General features: G+C 34.5%; 1 protein-coding gene across 1 annotated transcript in view; it reads left to right on the top strand.

The window, feature by feature from the left end:
- Positions 1-18,977, top strand: part of LOC137397952 (ras-specific guanine nucleotide-releasing factor RalGPS1-like) — a 43,430-nt gene extending 24,453 nt beyond the window's left edge. Inside the window, exons 6-14 of the mRNA XM_068084046.1 lie at positions 2,111-2,200; positions 4,512-4,604; positions 5,562-5,817; positions 8,374-8,490; positions 9,976-10,114; positions 10,712-10,791; positions 14,784-15,070; positions 16,403-16,597; positions 18,354-18,977. Of these exons, the coding sequence (XP_067940147.1) occupies positions 2,111-2,200; positions 4,512-4,604; positions 5,562-5,817; positions 8,374-8,490; positions 9,976-10,114; positions 10,712-10,791; positions 14,784-15,070; positions 16,403-16,597; positions 18,354-18,383 (1,287 nt within the window). The 3' untranslated portion in view covers positions 18,384-18,977. The remainder of the gene's footprint in view (positions 1-2,110; positions 2,201-4,511; positions 4,605-5,561; positions 5,818-8,373; positions 8,491-9,975; positions 10,115-10,711; positions 10,792-14,783; positions 15,071-16,402; positions 16,598-18,353) is intronic.
- Positions 18,978-22,430: the final 3,453 nt, after the last annotated feature.

The raw sequence follows: 22,430 nt of genomic DNA on the forward strand, positions 1-22,430 counted from the left end.
TTAATCTCCTCGTAATGTGTTTGTGGTGATGGCTTCCAAATTGATGAGCGGTTTAGTCGGCATGGTAACTTGTCTGGAAATCCTGCTACTCGTCTACCATTTGTGACAATGTGACTTGCCATTAGTGAAATCTTAGAATAACAGTGAGTGCGGTAGTAGTGGTAGTAGTGATAGTAGTACAGTCATACCTCGACGTATGAGTTCAATGCATTCCGGGACTAAGCGTGTATGTCAATTCTCTCATATCTCAAAGCAATATTTCTTATATAAAACAACGAAAAATAAATTAATCCGTTTTCATTTTCCAAAAAAACCACCTAAAACAGGATATTACTATGAAAACGTGTTTTAATTCTTCTAATTGACTACCTACACTCACGCGTACCCAGACGAGTGGTTATGATCTGCAATAAAATGTAACACTATTATGTATAGTACTGCGTGGAGTTCTTACCTTCGAGACAGGCGGTAGCGGCTAACTGCGGTGTTAAGAGATACTTCACGGCAACACGTTTAGTACGCTACACTCTTGTAACGCTATTTAACATAACATGAATTTTGAATTTAAATGAATTTAGCTTACAAAGCACACACTCAAAAATAAGCTTGTATCTTAATTCCAACTTTGTTTTTCATTCTCCTTCTTTATCTTACCTCGCTTTCGCTGTTAATTCAGCCGACCTTTTTAAAACATTTTTAAACTGGCAAAAGACTAAACGATGCTGTTTAGGAAAGTGGCCTTTCGCATACCTGTTTGCCTCGCCACTGCATTGAAAACCTTCTCGTATGCTCGTATCTCAAGGCAAAAACTTGCTCGAAACTTCACTTGCATCTCAAATTCTTCATAGGTCTAGGAGTAGTGGTTATAATAATAGAAGTAGTAATAGTAGTAGTAGTTGCAGTAATGTTTACTACAATAATAACTAAAGCTGTTCGATGTCTACCTGCACTGTGCATTCAATTTCAAAGTTGTTTTCTCCTGAAAACTGAATGAAACCGAATCTTCATTTGTTACTTCGGTTTACTCATATGGGCATTATGAACCGCATCGAACCAAGATTTGTATATTTATTAATAAATAGTAAACTAATAATTAATATTTGCAAAAGATGTTCAAGTAATTGTGTCATTTTCAATTATATTAATATTAATTCACCAATACAGTTTGAAAAATGTTGTCCTCTAAATTTAATGAATCAACATCAAATTAATTAATTTAAACACAATTGAATAAATATAAATAAAAAAATTACAATATGCTCAGGACAAATACAATCAATGAAGATTAATACCATAATAAGATATTACAAATATAAGTCTCTTAATTACAAAACATCACATGAGTTAATTTGGCAAGAGTCAAGACTATTGCTACAATTTGGATGAAAAAAAACTCTAAACACATTTGCTGACCGATCGATGCTCTCACGAAACTTTGTTTAGGAAGCTGCTGCGTGGGCATGCGCAAACACTAAATCGAATCGTTATGTAAAATTCGGTTCATACGCAGTTGTCTTCTCCTTCTGAATCGATGAACCGAGAGAGAATAACTATCGAAAAACTGAATGCACTCGAATCGTTATCCAGCACTAATAATAACTGTCTGTCTGTCCAAAGCCATGCTAACAGTTTGTGGAAAAAAATTATCACATTGGCATTGAACTTGGATCCAGCATGTTACAAACCGGCGTACTAGCCACTAAACTACTCAGCCGTCTCACTACTGCAATGAATAATTATGTGCATACTGATTACTCATGACAATCCCTCACGCTGCACGGGACTGCCAACCATACCAGAAATAACGTGATGTTCGTATCAGCGATTAACGTTTGCAGTTTTCAAGGTGAAGCCTCTAGTTTTCTGTAAAATGGTTGTCCTTTTTATTCTGTTCTGTATTTCTATAAATAAGTAATTGCACTAAGACAATGGTGAAGAATTAACATGTAATTCACATTCATTAATAAGTTATCTAAAAATCCATCTTCAGTTTTGATGGTTTGTCTGTTATACTAGCAAGTCACAGGAAACAACTCATCATGTGGAACAAATCCACTTTGTCTAGCTATACACAAATTTGCATAAAATAGATTTATTGATCTGTTTGAAGGTTAACTTCTGGGTACAGACAACCATTTTGAACACACAGACACTACAAAGGAGAGCTGATATCCTTTCACATTTTATCAAGATAGCCAAGGTATGCTTGTTCACATGATTCTTCTAGATTGAGTAGTCTTTTAGACCACCCGATGCCTTATGTTGATCCACACACCACAAACTATAGTAGAATCTCTACCCACAAAAGACTACATTTGAACCATTCAAGTTGCAATAATTATGTCTCTTAGTAAAAATTTTCTTCGATTTAAGAAAAAGATTTCGACATAGAAAAGGCCATTCAGCCTTTGGAATATTGGCCCATTTGTTAGTTTCGGCCTTGACCCTTAAGCCTCACATCTCACTCAGTTTGATTTGCTAGTGAAAGTCAGTAACAGTAAATATTAAGGGATTCGGTTTGTTTGCTATAAAATTTGGAGTTGTCATATATGGCATACAGAGTAGGACAACTTTCGTTTTTGTAGGATGTCATTCTTAGGAAGCATTATTCTTTCAAAAACTTGTTGTGGCTTCATGTCCATACAACCAGAGAGAATTGCAAATGGCCAGCTCAATTGTGTGAATACTAGTTGATTCAACTTGAAGTAAAACTTGAAAAACTTGAAGTTCACAAGTATGCATTTAGCAAGTCAACCTTTTGTTTCAGGGTGTTTGCCTCTGTCAATTTATTTCTCAGTAATTTTGAAATTTTTTATACCCAATTTACAATTACAACTTTGGAATTTTCAAAATCAGTTTACAATGGCAGCAACTTTGGAATTTTTATAATCAATTTACAACTAAAGAAACTGGAAAGGTTTTTTGTTTTATTGTTTGCATTTTAAATTGAAATTAAAAATTGAATTCACTTCTTTTTTCATTCTATATGAATGACCACAGTTAAAGTTATAAAATGCGGTCTGCAATGTGGTTGAAATCTTCAAGGCTTCAATTTTAATCCCTAGCAGAACCCTAATGCAATCAGTTCTTTGACGAAGAAAAATTTTTCTTTGAATTGTGAAATATTTGGCGTGTTGCCACACCTATGATAAGTGGAAACAGGTGACTACAAAAATTGTCACAAAAATAATTTGTTCATGCAGTAGCCACTCCTACGACATAAATAATCCATTCTGAGAATGTTTACAGTATAGGGATCTTATATTGCCCTAAATGTAAAATACATATGAATTGCCTAATCCATTCCAAGATCATACCCAACTCACCCCTTTGGCCCTTCGAATAGAAAAGAAACTGAGCTTAACTTCTGAATGTAATGACTGACAGTATTATTATATTATATACTAATGGTATATTCATTATGTATAACTGTGGCGTTATTGGATCATATCGACAACTTTTCTCTTTTTTTATCTCTTTCCCTTGGTTTAGTGTCAATGATTCTGGTAATTTTACGCTTAGTTGAGGGTAGCAGACACTTACAATGTCGATTTTCAACCATTTTTTTTATTTTCCCCCAAACGGTAAGCTCTATTCCGCAAATAAAAAATAATAAAAAATTATTTATATATATATATTATAATACTATCAACACTGTTATATATTATAACACTATCATCACTGCTATATATTATAATACTGTCAACACTGTTATATATTATAACGCTATCTTCACTGCTATATATTATAATACTGTCAACGCTGTTATATATTATAGCACTATCATCGCTGCTATATATTATAATACTGTCAACACTGTTATATATATCTGTAATAAAGCAAATAAAAATATATTTTTGCTATAATAAAAGCGGTGTTTATCTGTCCATTTGTTTGCAGAGTTCAAGGTTTGGATAATATTTAGCTTTCAACAATACTTCAACTCGAGACATTTAGTTTGGTAGACCGACACCCTAACTACCGCATTAATCGATCATCTTTTAAGTATTTTAAGTTAAGGGGAGCACACACCTTCAGTGTCAATTTAGTTCATTTTTTTCACTTTTTTTTTCAACCAAGGACTTTGCTGTGAATAAAAATAAACAATTATATACCATGTATGTCTAAAATAGAGTAATAATATTTATATTAGATACCTCTATACATTGTTTTTTTCTGAAATGCGGAAAGAGAGAAAAGGATACTTGTAAGGCCAACATGAGACTCGTTATTCAAATCGAATTTGACAACCTGACCGACTTGTCGTTTTACATTACTGTATATGGAATTTCTTACATAATAAGATGCAAAAACTACACAAATTCTTTATGTTCAGTGGAATTCACGTAAAAGGAAGTGTAGGTTATAGGAGTGTCTACTTGTTTTGATTTCGCATGGGACCCGCAACATCTGTTTTCTGTTTGCAAGTATACATATTGCTGTGAGCTCATACAAGTGTATTCTTCGTTGTACAGACCCTTGTTTACAGTAGTATCTGGTGTCTTTTATAGCAATTGTACTACTTGAACAACCTGCATTCAGTTATGGCTATCATCTCTGCACTACAGAGCGCTCCCATATACAGATTGTCCAGAACTTGGGCTGTAAGTTTGCTTCGCTGCTAGTAGACTTTTTGTTGGTTTATGAATGGTTGATCTCCAGCAGTAGGAGTAAATGTAGGCTATTAGATGAATTAATTGTTTATAAAATAAGTTATTTGTGTTATATTTACATTCATCTTGAAATATTATATTGATATAATTATTATTGAAATTATAATAAATAATATATTAATTTACTATGCAGGCAAAATGTCGAGTTGCTAAATTTTGACAAATTGGAAAACGTTGACGTCATAATAATGATGGTCATAATATTAACACATAATGACCTAAATTTCGATCAACTAAATGCTGACTTATTACATGGAAGTGTCGACATATTACATGTCAAGAGCAAAAATATCGACACAGAATGGACTGAATGTTGACAGACTGAATTGTGGCAACCAAAACGTCGACGGTCATATTGTGAACACATAATGGAAATAATGTTCATTTTGATTATATCCGTTTCCTTGTAAGACCTTTTCACAAATCAATCTGATATTGAAATCTGTAGGTATTGAAAAAAAATGTGTGGATATTGAAAAATAATTTTTTTCAATTTTTTATGAAAACAAGTTTGCTTTGTTGAGTTATTTAGAAACAAGCTTTGTTAACCAGAAAAGTGAATTGTACAAAAAAAAGATTTAAATAGTGGAATTTACCTTGGAAAAGGCTATATTTTTGTCGAAGTTTAGTCCACTATGTGTCAACATTATGGCGGTGTTTAGTCTGTCTACATTTTGACCCACAATCCCTTGGCGGAAACAGAATCACTCAAGTTTATGAATTTAGACTACTATAGAATGTTTTTACTACAGAATGTTATAGACTATTGTAGAATGTTTTTACTTTACTAAATGTTACATCTCAACAGGACTAGTGATACTGATGTTAATAATCCAAAAAGACTTCCTTATTCAGCATCTGGTAATGTTCCATGTTTTGTACTCGCAGTTAATAGCCCGAAAGGACAGACAGACGTATGAGAAAATCGCAGACCTATTTTCCGAAAATGACAATAGAGCTAGTCTGAGAAAGTATATGGACTCGACGAAGCTGCCATGTATACCATATCTCGGGCTATACCTGACGGATATTGTCTATGTGGACATTGCCCATCCGTACTCTGGAGGCATGGAGAGTAATCCGCGCAAAATTAAGATGAACAACATCCTGCGAGTCATCTCCGAGTTGCAGCAGTCGACATATGGTCAGTAAATTCTAGCTTTTTTTTGTCATAGTCGTCAAAGTTTGTGTTAACAAAATTCTACCAAAAAAGCTGGTTGCTAGGTTTATGGGATTCTTGATTGTTATTGCTGAATCTGTACTAACAACACGCCTAAAGGTTTTCAAATCATATTACTCTCCAGGCTCTAACAAAAAATATGCTGCTGTCTCATAATTCCTATCTGTTGCTCTATGTTGATAGAATTATCTTAAAAACATTAACATTGTAATTGTGTGAAATTGTGGTTTGAATGCAGAAATTATGACTAAGTCAGTAAACGGGATGGGGCAACTCATAAAAGTGTGCGAATGCTTTTTTATCAAGATCGTCATGCTATTTTCGTACTGTGTAGTAGACGATCCGATGTTGACAAATAAACACATGATTGTTGTCCTCGGCTGTCAGGGGTCGCTCATCCTTCCTGCCTGCAATGCTACTACCGGAACTTCACATCTCACGGCTTTTTGACGCGAGGCTTAGCTTTATTACATGGCCAATAGGTTGCTGTTTTAAATCACCTAATTTATTTATTTAGAGCTGTTTATAAAAACAATTTTAGCACATTAAATCATTTTTGTCTCTAAGCTATATAAAATGCTATTAAAATTGATCATTAATAATTTATTGGCTGTTTAAACACGGCCGGATTTTGTTTTTAGGTTGAGCATTTAAAAAAATTTAAAAAATATTTGCACTATTTAATAATAGTCTTTTGGTCAAGTGTATCTGCTCTTATTTTGTTATCAATTGATCTAAATGGAAAAAAACTGATCGATCGAATCCAAATTTACTTTATACTAAGGTATAGCATTTGAACCGGTTACTTATTTACTGAGAATAATCTTTTTAGAAACCAAATGATCAGCATAAAAATTGAATCTTTGTTTGTCTGAGGAATTGAAGATCGACAAAAGACAGTATCTAGCCTAGGAACCCAATAAGATTATACGTCTCAAACCTGTTCTATAAGGTTCTAGGGTTATTTTCAGAATTTGCAAAATTTAAGGCAACTTTTTTAATAGAACTTTTCGACCAAGAGGTCATCCGTTATTTGTTGTTTGACCAAAAACTGTTAGCATGGTGTGTATGTTATAAAATAGACTTTCGGTACATCCATGAGCATTTGTCTTTAGTTTAAACTAAAATCCTTTGCATTATGGGTAAAATCAAATGTTGGATAATTAATACAATCGCTTTTCACACACTGTTATGGAGTTTGGATAATGAGTTTGGTTGTGACCTTGAGACGCTGGCTGACAATTCTAGTGATATGGGAGTTAAATACCAATATATATAGTAATATATTAATAATATATTACTATATATATAATATATATAGTAATAATATTATATAATATATAATAGTCAATATATATTCATGTGTAGTCTAGTGCTGCACGATAACACGATATAATTCGATATGATGATATATTTTAGTAGATGATTTTATATTTGGTCAGTTTTCAAGTCGATATGAATATCGAAGTCGATATTTTGTCGAAATGTCAGCTGATTTTTTTTGCAAAATGGAGTTGTCTATTCTCTTTATTGTAACGAGGTGACAACTCCTGTTTTTTAACCGATTTTAACCAATATCCTCTCATATCGTTCATGTTGAAGCCAAACACTATATATCGAAGGAAAGACAACTCCAACGTTCGATATTTTTCGATATTTGATATATTTTGAGACCAAATAATCGAATGTACATGCAAAGATATCGTGCAGCACTAGTGCAGTGTAACTCATCAATTCAATAGTTCATGAGTTAAAAATTTGACTTTTGGATAGGTTGTCTGCATATTATGTGTTCGCATAAGTTCAGTTTAACCTTGCTATGTAGCTTCTTGTCATATGATTTCCTGTTATGCAACGAAGCTGGTTGAACTTACCCGTACATATATATCAGCGTGCCCAAAGTCTTTTAAAGTTATAAAGATACCCGCTATGTGTCCATGGTACACATTATGCAGATTTGGAGTTGCGTTACCGTGTGCATTAAGTGTTTCTATGGACATTCGCATGATGCGGTTTGACTCTCGCACCTTGTTGAAAAAAGGTAAGGAATGGTATGCTATAAGTTAATAATTAGTGACGCACGTGTTAGCGACGCAAACACGGGAAACTCGATTGAGAAACGACGAATGGAATATTGAAAATGATTCAAATAGAATAGCTGGCGCTGTTTTTTAATGCGCATCATTCGCAAGTCTGTTTATATTATACGCAAGTATGATAGATTCAATAGTTTTGCAAATCGCAAAGCAAGCTTAGCTTGCAGATTTATGCCATTTCTATGATGTGGTTAACTTGTGAATTGACTAGAATTTACGCATCATGGAAACATAGTGAATAAATCCATGTAGCTATAGTTTTTCAAATTTAGTTAATTAATGCCTTAGAGAGCCGTCAACAATAACACCAGCACTTATGTATGAAGTTGTTTTGCTAGGCAGGCATGTTTGATAGCTTGGGACTGTTATACTGGTATATCTGGTAGCATATTCTCATGCTGGGCATTATTACTGTCTTTGCCAGAATTTACCGTTATGGAGCACATCCAGAGTTACCTCCACTCTGTGAGATATATTGAGGAACTGCAGAAGTTTCTAGAAGATGATAACTACAGACTTTCCTTACAGATTGAACCATCCGGTGAGACATTCTTTCCTAGATATTTTAGGTATTCTCTGTACAGTTACCAGCACTAGTTTTTATGTGGTAGAGAGCTGACGGTATTGGTTTATAACTGACTGTTTTGGATCAGGTGGTTAGTGATGCATTGTGGGTGACAGAATATAGTTTATGGTGTGTTTTATTATCAGGGTTTATTAGTAGACTTTATCAAAAAGCATCGGCTTTTTTCCCATCATTTGCAAAGGTTTTGATGTTTCAAGATTAAAATCGCTGAAACTTGATTGCGGTTAAAACGATCAGATCAATCGAAAGTGTGATTATGATGCCTGTACTTGCAAGGAGACTGACAGAATCGAGGCGCATGACGCTGCCACTTGAACGCAGTAGCTGATATCGGCTATCGCACTGATAAAAACTAGTGATATCATTTTGCAGGTTTTTTTCTGAGCGTTTCAACTATGATCATATTTTGTCGATTTTAATTTTGAAACATCTTCTCAATCAGCTCACCACAAATATCCAAAGCAATCTCAAAGGGTAACTCACTCAAAGGGTAATCACAAAGGGTACAAAAAAATGTTGTAAGTCCATCTTTAAAGGTCAGTTCACAATGCTGAGTCTTTAGCCTCTGTCTCCAGTTTCTTGTTTTTTTTTCTTTGAAATGAAGCGTTTTAAACAAAATGTCGTATATTTCAGCACCAGATGCAGAGGGGAAAAGGTTCAAGCCATGAGCAAGTTTGGAGAATAGTAGCTATTATTAATTTTTCTCAAATTCATGAAAGGATCACGAGATGACACTTCCCAGAAAATCTGTTGACATATGTTTGTGGGAGTTACATTTTTAATGTTTAATTGACGGTTTAACATTAACAAACGGTTTAGGAAGTGTGGTGAAGGCTAGTGAAAAAATTAATTATTTTCATTTGTCGTAATTCGAGAATGATTGGAGGAAATTGCCTAAGACTAGCTTGATGAACTTTGGACAGATTCAGCATTTCATGGTGGCCTATCAAAATACCTCCTCTCCCACTTTACTGCCAACGTCATTAAATTTAGACAATATTTTGTTAGAGGAAATGGCATTTATAATACTGATCGCAAATATTCAAAAGGAACTTGTTGCAACTTTTTAATCTATATGAATCTGAGTGATTTTTTTTTTGTTAAGCCCTGTGATCTAGCGATAAAAAATCTAGCAAGGAAAAATTCGCATGACACTGGATTTGATCTCGGGACCTCCAAGATTGGAGGCGGAGAACTTAACCATTAAGCTATACGGAATACTAGGATTCATCGGGCAAATAGTCATTATATTGGTTAAGATACTGGTTAATGCTAGATAGATTGGTTAATGCTGTGTGATCACTTAAACCATCTGTTGTTAGATTTTGGACTGAGAAGAGAAGAAAAGAAAGTGAAAAATGCACTCCAGTGTACGACAGTTGCAGGATACAAAGTAACTTTCAGATAGAATTAACCTTGACATTGTACCTGATCTTACAGAGTCAACACAGAAGTGTAAGGATGATTCAGCTCTCAGCTCATCGCCTACCGATACTAAGCCTGAGGTCATCAGTGCAGCTATCACCCCTACCAGCAAGTTTGTGCCAAAACACAGAAAGACCAGGAGCTTAGGCAACAAGTGAGTTGAGTACTCAAATAGTCAACCCGAACGTTTTCTATGCTGCAAAAAGTTATATTTATTCTGGCTTCTTATGGTGGAATTAGTTTTTGCCAAAAATATTCACGAACATCTTTTTATCTTTTTGAAGTGGAAGGTAGATTTTTTGTTTTATTTTATTGGCAGTAATTTTATTTCAAGTAGAAACGCTTTTAAACTATGCCATATAAGAATAATAAAACCAAGAAAAGCAAATAAGTTGTTTGACATATTGTGTTTAAAATGCCTTTCTTCGCTAAGAGAATCGATATTAGATGGAAGATTGTTTATCAGTTAGCAAATATATTTTAAAAATTTTAAAATATATTTGATAAAGATATAAAGATATTTTAAAAATATCTTTTTATATAAATAAAAATATATTTTTAAAATAGTTGTAAGATGAAAGCAATGTAAGCAAGCCTCGTGGGGCTTCAGACTAAAGTTATATAATGGAATATAAGAATATAATGGCATGCATCACTATGTTACTGTCTTAATATATATATATTGTACTGTATTGCCATATACCATATTATGTTCCATATTATGGTTAAAAGAAAGTTATTGCTGCTGTAGCATATCATCAAAGCAAAATGAAGCAGACAGAACACAGAGTCTTCCTGTTGGCGCCTCTACCCCGCAAAGACATCTTATCGGTTAGTATTAGAGTGCGTGTGATTGGTCGCACGCTAGGCATTGTGGGTAGACGCTAGACTATTACCAACAGGGAATCAAGTCTTGTTGATGCAGTATTTAGGCTTCTAGAGGGAAACCATTGTAGTCATTGATCAAACCGATAAAATGGTACCATCCGTTGTTACCAGATCCGATGTTTTTTCTTGCTGTTTCCTCACTTTTAAAGATAAACTTGCATAGTATTTTAGTAGATTTTATCAGAAATTATTGGTATTTTTTTATCATTTGCGATTATTTTTGATGTTTGAAGTGATCTGACTGCTAGGATGTTTCAAGATTAAAATTGATAAAACTTGATCGCGGGTAAATCGCTCAAACCAAGTGAAAGTGAGATTATGACGTCCATAGTTGCAGAGACCGACCCAATATCACGTAACACAATATCAGCTATCGCAACGATAACAACTAGTTGCGTCATTTTGCATTTTTCTTTTGAGCATTTGAATCGTGATGAAGCTTTGCTAATTTTACTTTTGAAACGTCCTGGCAATCAGATCACCTCAAACATCAAAACTAATCGCCAATGATAGAAAATATCGATACTTCCTGATAAAGTGTAATAAAGTACTGTGCAAGCTCACCTTTAGAGTTGTAGATCATTATTTTGGGTGAGTATTAAAATATTTGTGCTTGTGTATTTTATTTCATCAATTAATAGAAAAATAACATTAAGCAAAATGAAGATATAGGTAATATATTAAGTTAAGATTAGGTTAAAAAAAAACTATGAAAGCTTAGTTCAGGCATGATGAAGCCCACATGCACAGTAGCACTGCAGCTAGTCGAGGCGCTGGGCCCATTTGTGAGAGCATTTTGAGGTTTTTATTTTTAAAATTTCGGACGATTACAGACACCATGAAAAACTTATGGCTCAAAAACTGTTTGTTGCGATGCTGGCTTCTAGTTTTTTGATTGAGATGCATTCCAATGGCACCAGGAAGGCTGGTGAAACCAGGCTAACAGCTGGTCCGCTCTGTGTGGGCACAGCTGTCTCGCTGTAGCTCGCATTGTTGACAGCTCTAAAAAGCAATAGATATGGAAAAGCTGTCTACTCTCAACAATTCTTTGAATAAAAATTATGTTTATTAAAAATTTGTTTGCTCTCCGCCATTCCCGGCATATAATTTACAATTGAATTTTTTCTGTATTCATACCTTTTACCTTTCAGTGTGTTATTTCTCTACTATTATAGTAGCGAAACTAGCGTGGAAAGTGATAGAAATTAAAGAGTTGTCTGCTCTTCTGCTTTCAAAGATTCAACAATTTAACATCTGATTTTTCTACTTTGCTAGCAGCTAAGGTTTGTTACTCTTTTATGTGGGAGATTATAAATGTCTCTCCACATGCTGAACTGATAAAAATATGCTGCTGGATTGTTACCATGCAAAGAGGAACAGTTGGATTTTTAATGAGAGGAAGAACCAGTTATATGTAAAACATATAACTAGCCGAATATCCGTCGTTGTACTGGTATTAAAACAGCTTATAAGCAGTGGCAGGTAATGTAGTTGCCTGTCACTTGCCTGTCACTTGGCTCATTGCCAATGACTAATTTGATTATGCTACTATCCATATTGCTAAACTTACTAATAAGAGCCGTGTGAGCAAGCTCTAGTGATATTGCGTAACGCAGGCTGCTATACGCATTTTAACTGAAATTGCCGAGATTATGCTCATATTGCCTAATGAATCCATTGCATCTGGTGTAGCTTAATTGGTTAGTTTATCACCTGGTGAACAGGAGGTTCCGTGATCGAATCTAGCATGATGCGGGTCTTTCATTCCTAGATTTTAATAGATATACCCTAGGACACTTATATTTCGCTAGTATTTAGTTTCGTGAGTAGCACACAGAGTAAAATTTCGCTGCAACTTAATTTCGCAGCTCTGATGAGTGCGAAAATATAGTGATGTGAAAATAAATACAGTGGAACAAACAAATTAGATTCCTCAGGTCCGGTCCTCTAGTAAAAAAAGTTTTTATATTTGCGACTAGTTTGTATTTGTAACCCGCAGGTATAAATGTATGGCAGAAATCGATAATTCAACGTGATCGCTTGCTGCCATTTGTTTCTTGGACTATCAATGACGTCTCGGTCCTTTCCGTCGTGACCGATATGGTACCAATATTAGATCTCAAGTATTTATAGCAAGCGATGGCCATGGCACGTTTTGAGTTCACAATATTTCAAATTTAAACAAAATCAAATACAGGTCATGTCTCATAAAAAAGAAAATAGATAACAACCAACATCACAACCAGAACTGTATAACATGGTTGGACCTGGTGAGGGTTGTTATCGTTTTTGGTTGGCAGTAAAATTCATCACTACAATAAGTATTATTTAATTGTATGACTTCACCTACCAGACTTTCATCCTCATCAGTTACAAATTCGGTGACTAAACTGATATCATCATCTTCTTCGTTTGTCTTGGCTTTTCCAAAAAAACTTGTTATCTTAATTTGCTTTGCCATGCTGCTCATTCGGTGTATTAACAAATTTACTAGAAATTTCCCAATGAGCTCAATCACACACAAAATTATCTGCATTTCTAATATCACGATTTTGTTGTGGATATCAATGAACTACAGGGCCGTATTCCCTTGGACAGCTGGCCGGCTAAGACGCCCCAACTTTTTAGGAATTTCATAGTCCAACGGCTATAGAAAGGTTTTTATCGCTGTAGAATATCACTTTATTCGAAGCCATAGATACAAACATCAACTTTTAGTAGTTCTTAGGCGTCATTATTATCTTCATCAGCGGCAAAATATTCTTGTTAACGACTTTTATAAAGGTTTGCAAAATATCAAGTTTTAGCAAACATCTGCTTGCCCATATCCTACTTAATGAACTTGAAATAAAATCGGCAAAAATGATCTTTGTTAAAACGCTTAAAAGAAAAAGATGTCTTCTTTCTGAGCTTTTTAACTGCATACAAGTTTTGCCTGTTTTAATTTTCAAACGTTTTGTCAGTCACATCAGCTAAAACAAAGCAAATCTCAAAAAATAGAAAAATGTTGATACTTGCCAATAAAATGTTTTAAAACTTCACGTGAGAGGCCCGGCTGAGGCCCTACATAAGAGAAACCTGTTGGGAGCTTACAGCACCCCCCCCTCCTTCTCCACACCCCAGATGTTCATAACTAGTCGTCTAACATTAGCCCCCCAACTTGCAACCAGTGAATACAGGCCTGTGTAGAACATAGCTATTTAATTTCGAATTTTCGCTAGTTCGTTATGATAGTTTAGTTTCGCGCATGAATTTTTCGCGTGATGATGACTCCGCGAAAACGCGAAAGTTAGATGCCGCGAATACTTAAGTGTCCTAGGGTAGCTGGAAAGACTTAACGACAGACTTTAAGATTTATATATATATATATATATATATTTATCTATATGAAGACTACAGTCATATGTAATTGTTACATCATTTATAGGCTAAGTGCTTAAAGGATCAACAGACAAAATTAGCTTGCGGATATGGAATAATATTAACTACCCATCAATATACTCCTCTTTCTGTTGCATTCAACTCATTTTTCAAAGGCAGTGGAAATAATTTCTTTTTAGCAACTTGACTTTCTGGCTTGTGATAAACAGTGGCACATGTTAGCAATGTTCGTCCAAAGAATTATATTACATGAAAATATACTCATCATTACATTCATGCTTGTATTATATTTATACTATAAACATAATATATTTTATTTATATATTATATAATATGTGTAGATATTATTTATATATATTATAAATATAATATATAAATATATGCTATATTTATATATAAATATAATATTCTTATAATATTCTCTTTAGCACTCTTTCTTGCATACACGTGAGCTCAATAATTATAGAGTTATATACTGCTTTTGATGAAAAGGCAGAGTTGTCTGTCTTCGTAATGATTTGCCTCAATGCGCACAAGCTGAGTTTTTTCTCTAGATGACAGCGTGCTCGAGGAAGCCAGCCTACACTCAAGCCTCTGCTCAGTTACTAAAAGCTTTGATGACAATCCACACTCGACAGAGAAGATGTGGGATGCTGAGACAGCATCCAATACCGATGGCTCGGATCTAGGCCTGTTTGCAGGCATAGTCAAACGCAAGGCTATTTTGAAAAAGGGGCGTAGGCCTCGTGTGTCGCACTGGAAGAAATTTTGGGTGCAGATCTGGGGCACTAACATCCTCTACTACCCATGCAAAAGCTCCAAGGCTACACAGAGATCTGATGTAAGTACATACTTAGTGTAGCTTTTGAAGGTGCCCTCTACTGTTGCCCTTGGTCTCCCATATCCTTCGTTTTTCGTGGCGTCATTATATCGTTGTCGGCCATCTTTATTGACAATTTTATCGTTAAAAACACGAAGCTTTTGCAATGATAATTTGAAAAAGATGTTTTTGTTTGCAATTTTTTATTATAGTATCAAAACAACATCTAAAAGTACTAGTAAATAAAAGAAAAACGATCGTTTTCTACAAATATGGCGGCTTTTTCGTGAATGAGCGCATGTGCAAACGACTTGATGGCGTAAAAAAATGATGGATTATACTTTATACTAGTGCGCTAGCAGTCTAATTTATTATGAAAACTCGTCATGCGTAATTGATATATCCATAATTTTTGCGATGTGGAGCAAGGGGACCTGAGTGGTGTAGGGGTATTGTGCTTGATTTTGGATCTAAAGTCCTTGGTTCAATTCCTGTGGGAAGCATTTTTTTTTCTAACTTTTTTAATGTGGCTTCGCGCGGACAGAAGGACACGGCTTTTATTATAGTAAAAATTGTAATGAGAGCAGCCGTGGTCTAGAATGCATGACCTGCAAACAACAAGTTGGTGTTCAATTTGCCAAAAAGGCCACTGGTGGTGACAGTAATGACATCCAACCTTAAAGGTTGGATGTCATTACTGTTACTATAAGGTGAATACACACATTGAAATGATACAAAATGAAAATAATATTTTTATAAAGCTAAGACCAGCTTCAATTTGATGTAATTATTGTCTTTATAGACCTACCAGTTTAGAGATATAATAGTTTGAAAGAGATCTTTTCTTGGAATGCTCAGTTTCAAGCGGAAGTGTGATTACGATGTCTAAAGTTGTACTTTGGCAACAAGCGACAAAATTGAGACATGTGATGTTGCAACTTAAACACAATAGCCGATATCAATAAAGTGGGAAACAGGCAGCTGCGCAACTAGGGATGTCATTATGGCATGTATTTTGCTTCTAAGCGTTTTAACCATGATCAATATTAACCTTGAAACATGCTGTTAGTCAGGTCACATCAAAACTTAAAACCCTTGCAAATGATAGAAAACACATGTACTTTCTGAAAAAAATTACCACAATTTTGTTGAAGTACTTTAAATTGCTCTCTGCAACTGGAAATGTCTCCAGTTGTCAAGGTTCCTTTGGCAACTGGACGCAGGCATGTCAAGCCAGATCACTGAGCAATTCTTTGTGTCATAATGCTGTTAACACCACGCACAGCCTCTTCTAAACAGACAATATACTTGGTGTTTGAGGGAGCGCGCAAACATCACTTCTGGTTGTTTTAGTTCAAGTCAGACCCTGCTAAGATGCACTCCATCCTCGGCTGGATGGTGATCCTTTCACCCAAGGAAGACGATGAGGTTGAGCATTTTAAATTGACGAGTGGAGACGGGTCAGTTTACAAGTTCCTCGTTACGTCTCCTCCTGCCAATGTTTGGGTTGAAAAACTTCAGGCTGCCTCAACACAGAACTCACCCAAAGTAGGTCAAATCTCTCCTGAAGTATAACATAAAGTAGGTCAAGTCTATCTTAAAGTAGGTCAAGTCTTTCCTAAAGTAGGTCAAGTCTGTCTCATCAATGTTTTCTCTGTGTCTAGGTTCTGAACATCTTGATTCGTTACCTTTGTCTTCTGTATTATACATTCATGTGCAAAGGCATAAAACCGCTCAATAATTTGCATAATCTTCATACACTTGAATTATTGGACTCTATAAACCCAATATAGTCATGTAAAAGAATGTGGTATATCATTTTAATCTAACAGATGTACATTTCTCTGAGGTGTTATGGTATAGTTTGTGATTTAATATTTATTCACCTAATTACATAATAGACTCATGCAATGCGATTTTCTCAGTATTAATGAAACGTTAATAAGTTAATAGATTAATAGGTTAATAGGTTAATAGGTTAATAGGTTAATAAGTTAACAGGTAGTGATTCTTTGTTTTGAGCCATTGTGTTGACTTCTGTAGTTTTCTCAAATGTTTGTCTTTTTTACTTGCCTAGCGGTGTAGATTCAGTCATCTTTCACAGTTCATCCATTTCAAAATAGCATTCAGTAAATACAAATATGTGCCTTTAACATTGCTTAGCAACGTAACAGCCAGAGTGTTGTTGTTAAAGACAAGTAAATAAGAAAAACAGATAGAGGAGATTCCGACCATTAAAATGATACAAATTTTCTGTATTCTTGTACTTTTTTAGACACTTGCAACTAGGTTTATGTTACAGAAGTACTAGCTTATTGTAGTCTGTCTTATACCTTTGTACATGACCGTGTATGGATATCTCCTCTATTGGTATGCCTTGAGTATGCAACTCAGTGGTTAGATAAAAGCTCTCTAAGCTGCATTTATTTTACTAATGGATACAGTGCAGTGGGATTTATTGATCACATTACAATTTAAGCGTCGGCTTGGTTTAACTCTTTTACTGCCTAATACGTTGGTCATAACGTTTCTCACGGCGCCAAATGAATTTTTGTACTTGCAGAAGCATAATTTTCATAATGATTGGTATCATCTTGCAAGGAATGTCTTCTCTCATATGGGATATAATAGCGCCATCAATTTTAGAGCGCCTGCAAATGGCAGTTTTTTGTTTGTTAGTGTTCTGGTCTCCCCATTATAGATTATATAACAATAGTGGGCATGGCCTGTTTTTCCTTTGTAAGTGCTAGAGTCACCCGACGAAGCTTAATTAGTCCTTGCGGTTTTGTTTCAAGGATGTAATACGATCCAAGTGTTGTCAATTATGACAGCAGCATACCTTTTGATAGATTCGATACAAAATACATCTTGGTCATCTGAAAGACTTGGTACAGTATAGATTTTGGTCATCTGAAAGACTCAGTACTATATAGATTTTGGTCATCTGAAAGACTCGATACAATATAGATTCTGATCATCTAATAGACTCGGTACAATATAGATTTTGGTCATCGGATAGACACTGTACAATATAAATTTTGGTCATCGGATAGTAAGTACTATATAGATTTTGGTCATCGGATAGACTTAGTACAATATAGATTTTGGTCATCAGATAGACTTGGTACAATATAGATTTTGGTCATCTGATACTCTTGGTACAATATAGATTTTGATCATCTGATAGACTCGATGCAGTATAGATTATAAGCAGTCTGTCAGTTATTCAAGAATATTTTTATCTAAAAATTTGCATTACTCCATTTTTAACCTCATTTGTGATATGCTTAATCTGTCTTTGCAGGTGCCTGAGAATTTGATACATTTTCAATGAAGCCTATGGGACAGCCGCAGAGCGTCCCGCATTCACCTCATTTAATTCCAAGACTCATAGCCCGGTTGTCTAGTCAAGCATGCAATATTCCTTTCGTTTTTATCGTCTTATAGCATCCTTCAAATTAGTTTTTATACGCTTAGCTGTTGTGGATGCACACATTGACAAGGAATCACTGACTATGGGTGTCAAGGTCATTATTATATTCCAGTTTTATTTCCTGTCTAAAAATATTAGCATATCAGAAATTACAAAGATTATCTTTGGAAAAGCAGGTGTAATTACACCAATAAATAGTAACCTTAAATTAGTTTTAGAAGCATGTCATTGGTTTTTTTGGTTACCCTGCGTTATCCTTATTTCTGTATTCTGTAATTTTAATTTTATTAGTGCTGAAATTGTCTTCTCCACATCCATATATCGAGGTAGAAATTGGATGCTCTATTTCTTTAGACTTCTGACAATCAAACTGTTTTACTAGGAATCCAGTGCATGTACAGAGGTGAATCTCTAAGTGTCTACGAGCTTTTATATTTTTATTTCATTGTATTCCATGCTTGCCCACACTTACAGAGAATAAACCATCTCCAGACTTACAAGTTTTGTCACCAGGAAAAGTGGGATGAGTTTTTTGCTTGTTGGTTAATAGATATTAAAGCTGAGGGCAGCTATAGTTACATATACAGAAGCCTTCAAACTTCAGGGGCGTTCCAGACCCACCCGCAAAATGTGAACTGCTGCGAAGCAGAAACTAGATTTGTTTTCATTATTTTAACAATTCATAACCCTTCAAATACTTTCTAAGCTTTTGCAATTACTATACACGTAAGGACATGTACTTTTTTTACCTACGGCTTTTGTAAAGTACATAAATGCAAGACTGACATGTGCCAAAGATTAATGAGAACTAAACAGCTAATCGTGATTGGTCAGAATTGGAGGCTAAATACTCCTGAACCAATCACCGTCAAGATAGCAAAATGATGGAAAGCTATTGTTGGTGATGTTTATGAAGGAGGTAATGTCAAATTCCATTCACTAGTTGAAAAGTGGTCTTGATCTATAAGAATAAATTTTATTTAATACTTTTCCATATGGGTAGACTGCTCTCCGCATTCATGCCTTGAGGATAAGGCTAGATGTGTATAGCCATACTTATCGCGCGGGTACTTGTAGCCAGGCTAAATTCTCAATAGATTGCGTTGTATTTTACAATAAACTATATAACAACTATATACAAGTTGTGACACTCCAAATAAAGCCTACTAAAAAACCTGCCAAACCCCAAAGCAGATAGGATTAGCGTATACGCAATGCGTGCATCCATTAATAAACATGAAATCGAACTGAATTTTTGCATTTATCAGACTGGCTTGTTTATGTCAGATCTGCCACTATTTTTAATGAAGTTATTATTTGGTTATCAATAATTTTTTATAAATATTTCAAATTTAAATAATTAAAATTTTAAATAATAATTTAAATATTTCAAATTTAAATAATTAGAATTTGAAAAAGCAAATATTTTCAATTTTTTGCATTTATCAAACTGGCTTATTTATGCCTGATCTACCATTATTTCTAATAAAGTTATTATTTGGTTATCAATACATTTTTATAGTGTTTTATTGCTATGGTTTGTTGCATCCTCCATTAGACAATCCCCCGATATTAGTGTTCACTCTTTGAATTGCCCACACAACATAAGGAGACAATTCCTTATTGCAACTCTTTATTTGAGCGTTTTGAATAAAAGAGACTGGTTCAATCAGTATGATATGATTTTATTTACCATCTTGTAGTTGGAGTGGCTTGTAGTAATTGCATTTATCAACAGCCAAAATTGCTGATACAAATCATCAAAAAAGATTTTCCTCTTTCTTGAACTAGCCTATATTATTTAGTTTTGTTTTATATTGTCTCCCTAATAACCAATTTTTAATATTTTTGTTTTATTATTAACTAGTACCCTGGCAGAAGCAGCGATGAATTATCATAGCTCTATGGCTTATTTTATATAAAAAAGCAGGCTTAAACCAAACAATGCCCGGCTCGTCTGGCAATCTTAAACTTTTGTATAAATGTGCAATGATCTATCTGATTAGAAAATCAACAATCCGTCTTTGCATGCATTAAGTACAGTTTTCCTCAATGAAGGTGTTCATGGACTCCTATTATGAAAGTATTTGCATTGAAAATGGAAGAAATCCCTAGCATTCCCCAGCTTTCTGCAAGCGCCTTATGAAACCTGGTCAGAAAAGTTAGCCAATACCAGTAGGCCGTCTGATATTAGTTTAGAGGTGTGAAATGTAGAACAGTTTTAGTGACTACTAATTCTGCCACACTCATAAAAAGAAGAGGGTGTACCGAAATTTAGATCTCGAAAGAAAATTTTTATGAGTAAACAGCTTCCTCATTCCCTCCTTGTGCATCTTGTTGAGAAAAATGAGTAAGAGCACAACTCCCGGATTCCCTCTTTGTACATCTTGTTGGAAAAATTTAAGAAGAGCACAACTCCCTCATTCCCTCCTTGTGCATTTTGTTGAGAAAAAGCAATAAAGAACACAAACACTCGACGTTAGTGGTCTAAGGCCAAAAAATAAAAAGGTGATTGTAATTTCTATTGCACGTGTTTAAGTAAGTTAAAATTTGTAAATGATTATAAAATCAAACAAGAACCCAATACAGCGGAACCTCGGTTCTCAAACAATCCATTCCAGAAGGTTGTTCGAAAACTGAGTTGTTCGAGATCCGAAACAAATATTCCCATTAAAATTAATTTATGTAAATTTTAATCAGTTCCAAGCCGAGATAACAACTTCGGTAAAGTATTTTTTTAACATTTCACACTATAAACTGTACTGACTACTACATACAATAAATAAAAACGAGTAGATATAGATCGTGTTTATTTTTAATGAAATATTTTCTATTTATGATGATGAAAACATAAAACAAAAAGTAAACATTTCCCATGTTTTGCTCTTAAAACATTAAAAACGTTCTAGGTTAAAACACAGTACCAAAAATTGCAAAAATTGATTATGAAACAGCAAAAAATGCAACATATCAATTACATCAAAAATCGTGTGAAAAAAATATACACAACAATGGCACGTTTACTTCACATCTTTGAAGGAGAATCTTCCTCCAAAACACTAGGATAACTCGACTGGAGGAGTTGTCTTCATAGCAAATCTTTTCGGTAGAGGGACGCCATCCCAGATGGTTTCTTCCTTTTTGTAAAGAATTTATGAAGTGCAACTTGCTTCTCTCTTTGTTAACGAATGTTTCCGGAGCTGTTCCAAACGTTTAATTCTAATGCGCATGCTTCGATTTGGTCGAGAACCGAATTTATGTTCGAGATCCGAGACAAACAAATCTCACTTTTTTTGGTCGAAAACTGAATTGGTCGAGAACCGAAGAGCTCGAGAACCGAGGTTCTACTGTAATTAGAAAGTGTGGTAATAATTTATAATAGTAGTAATACTAATGGCAGTTAAAGACAATAATAAATGCTAATGCTAATAACGATTAACAACAATAATGAGTAATAACACAAGTAATCAAAAATAACAATGAATGATAACAATAAAAATAATAAACAATAATACTGATAAATGATAAAATGAAGCACTCTTAATGGAAATAGTTCTGTTATACATAAAAAAGTTTTACTCCAATGGCGGAGAAACACTTCATGCATCATAGTTTTCACAATACCTACTATCTTGACACTGTCTGCAGCTGGTGTATTATAATTGCAAAGAACTAATCTGTATCATGCTTCCCAATGTCTTGTCATCACGTTTTCATGCGATGACGTGATGACTTTTTCTTTGTTTATATTAAATGAGAGCTTCATCCTATTGATAAGCTCCTTCTGACCACAATGTTTGTTTGTTTGACTTCAAACAAACAAAACCATACAGATTCCTTGATATCATATCATGGCAGTTCAAACATACTCTTCCATCCACTTCCTTCAACACATGTTATTGCCTACATCTGCTGTCATAGCTAGAGGAAGCATCCAATGTATTAGAA

Source organism: Watersipora subatra, chromosome 6 (genome assembly GCF_963576615.1).
Source record: "Watersipora subatra chromosome 6, tzWatSuba1.1, whole genome shotgun sequence".
Lineage (NCBI taxonomy): Eukaryota > Metazoa > Bryozoa > Gymnolaemata > Cheilostomatida > Watersiporidae > Watersipora > Watersipora subatra.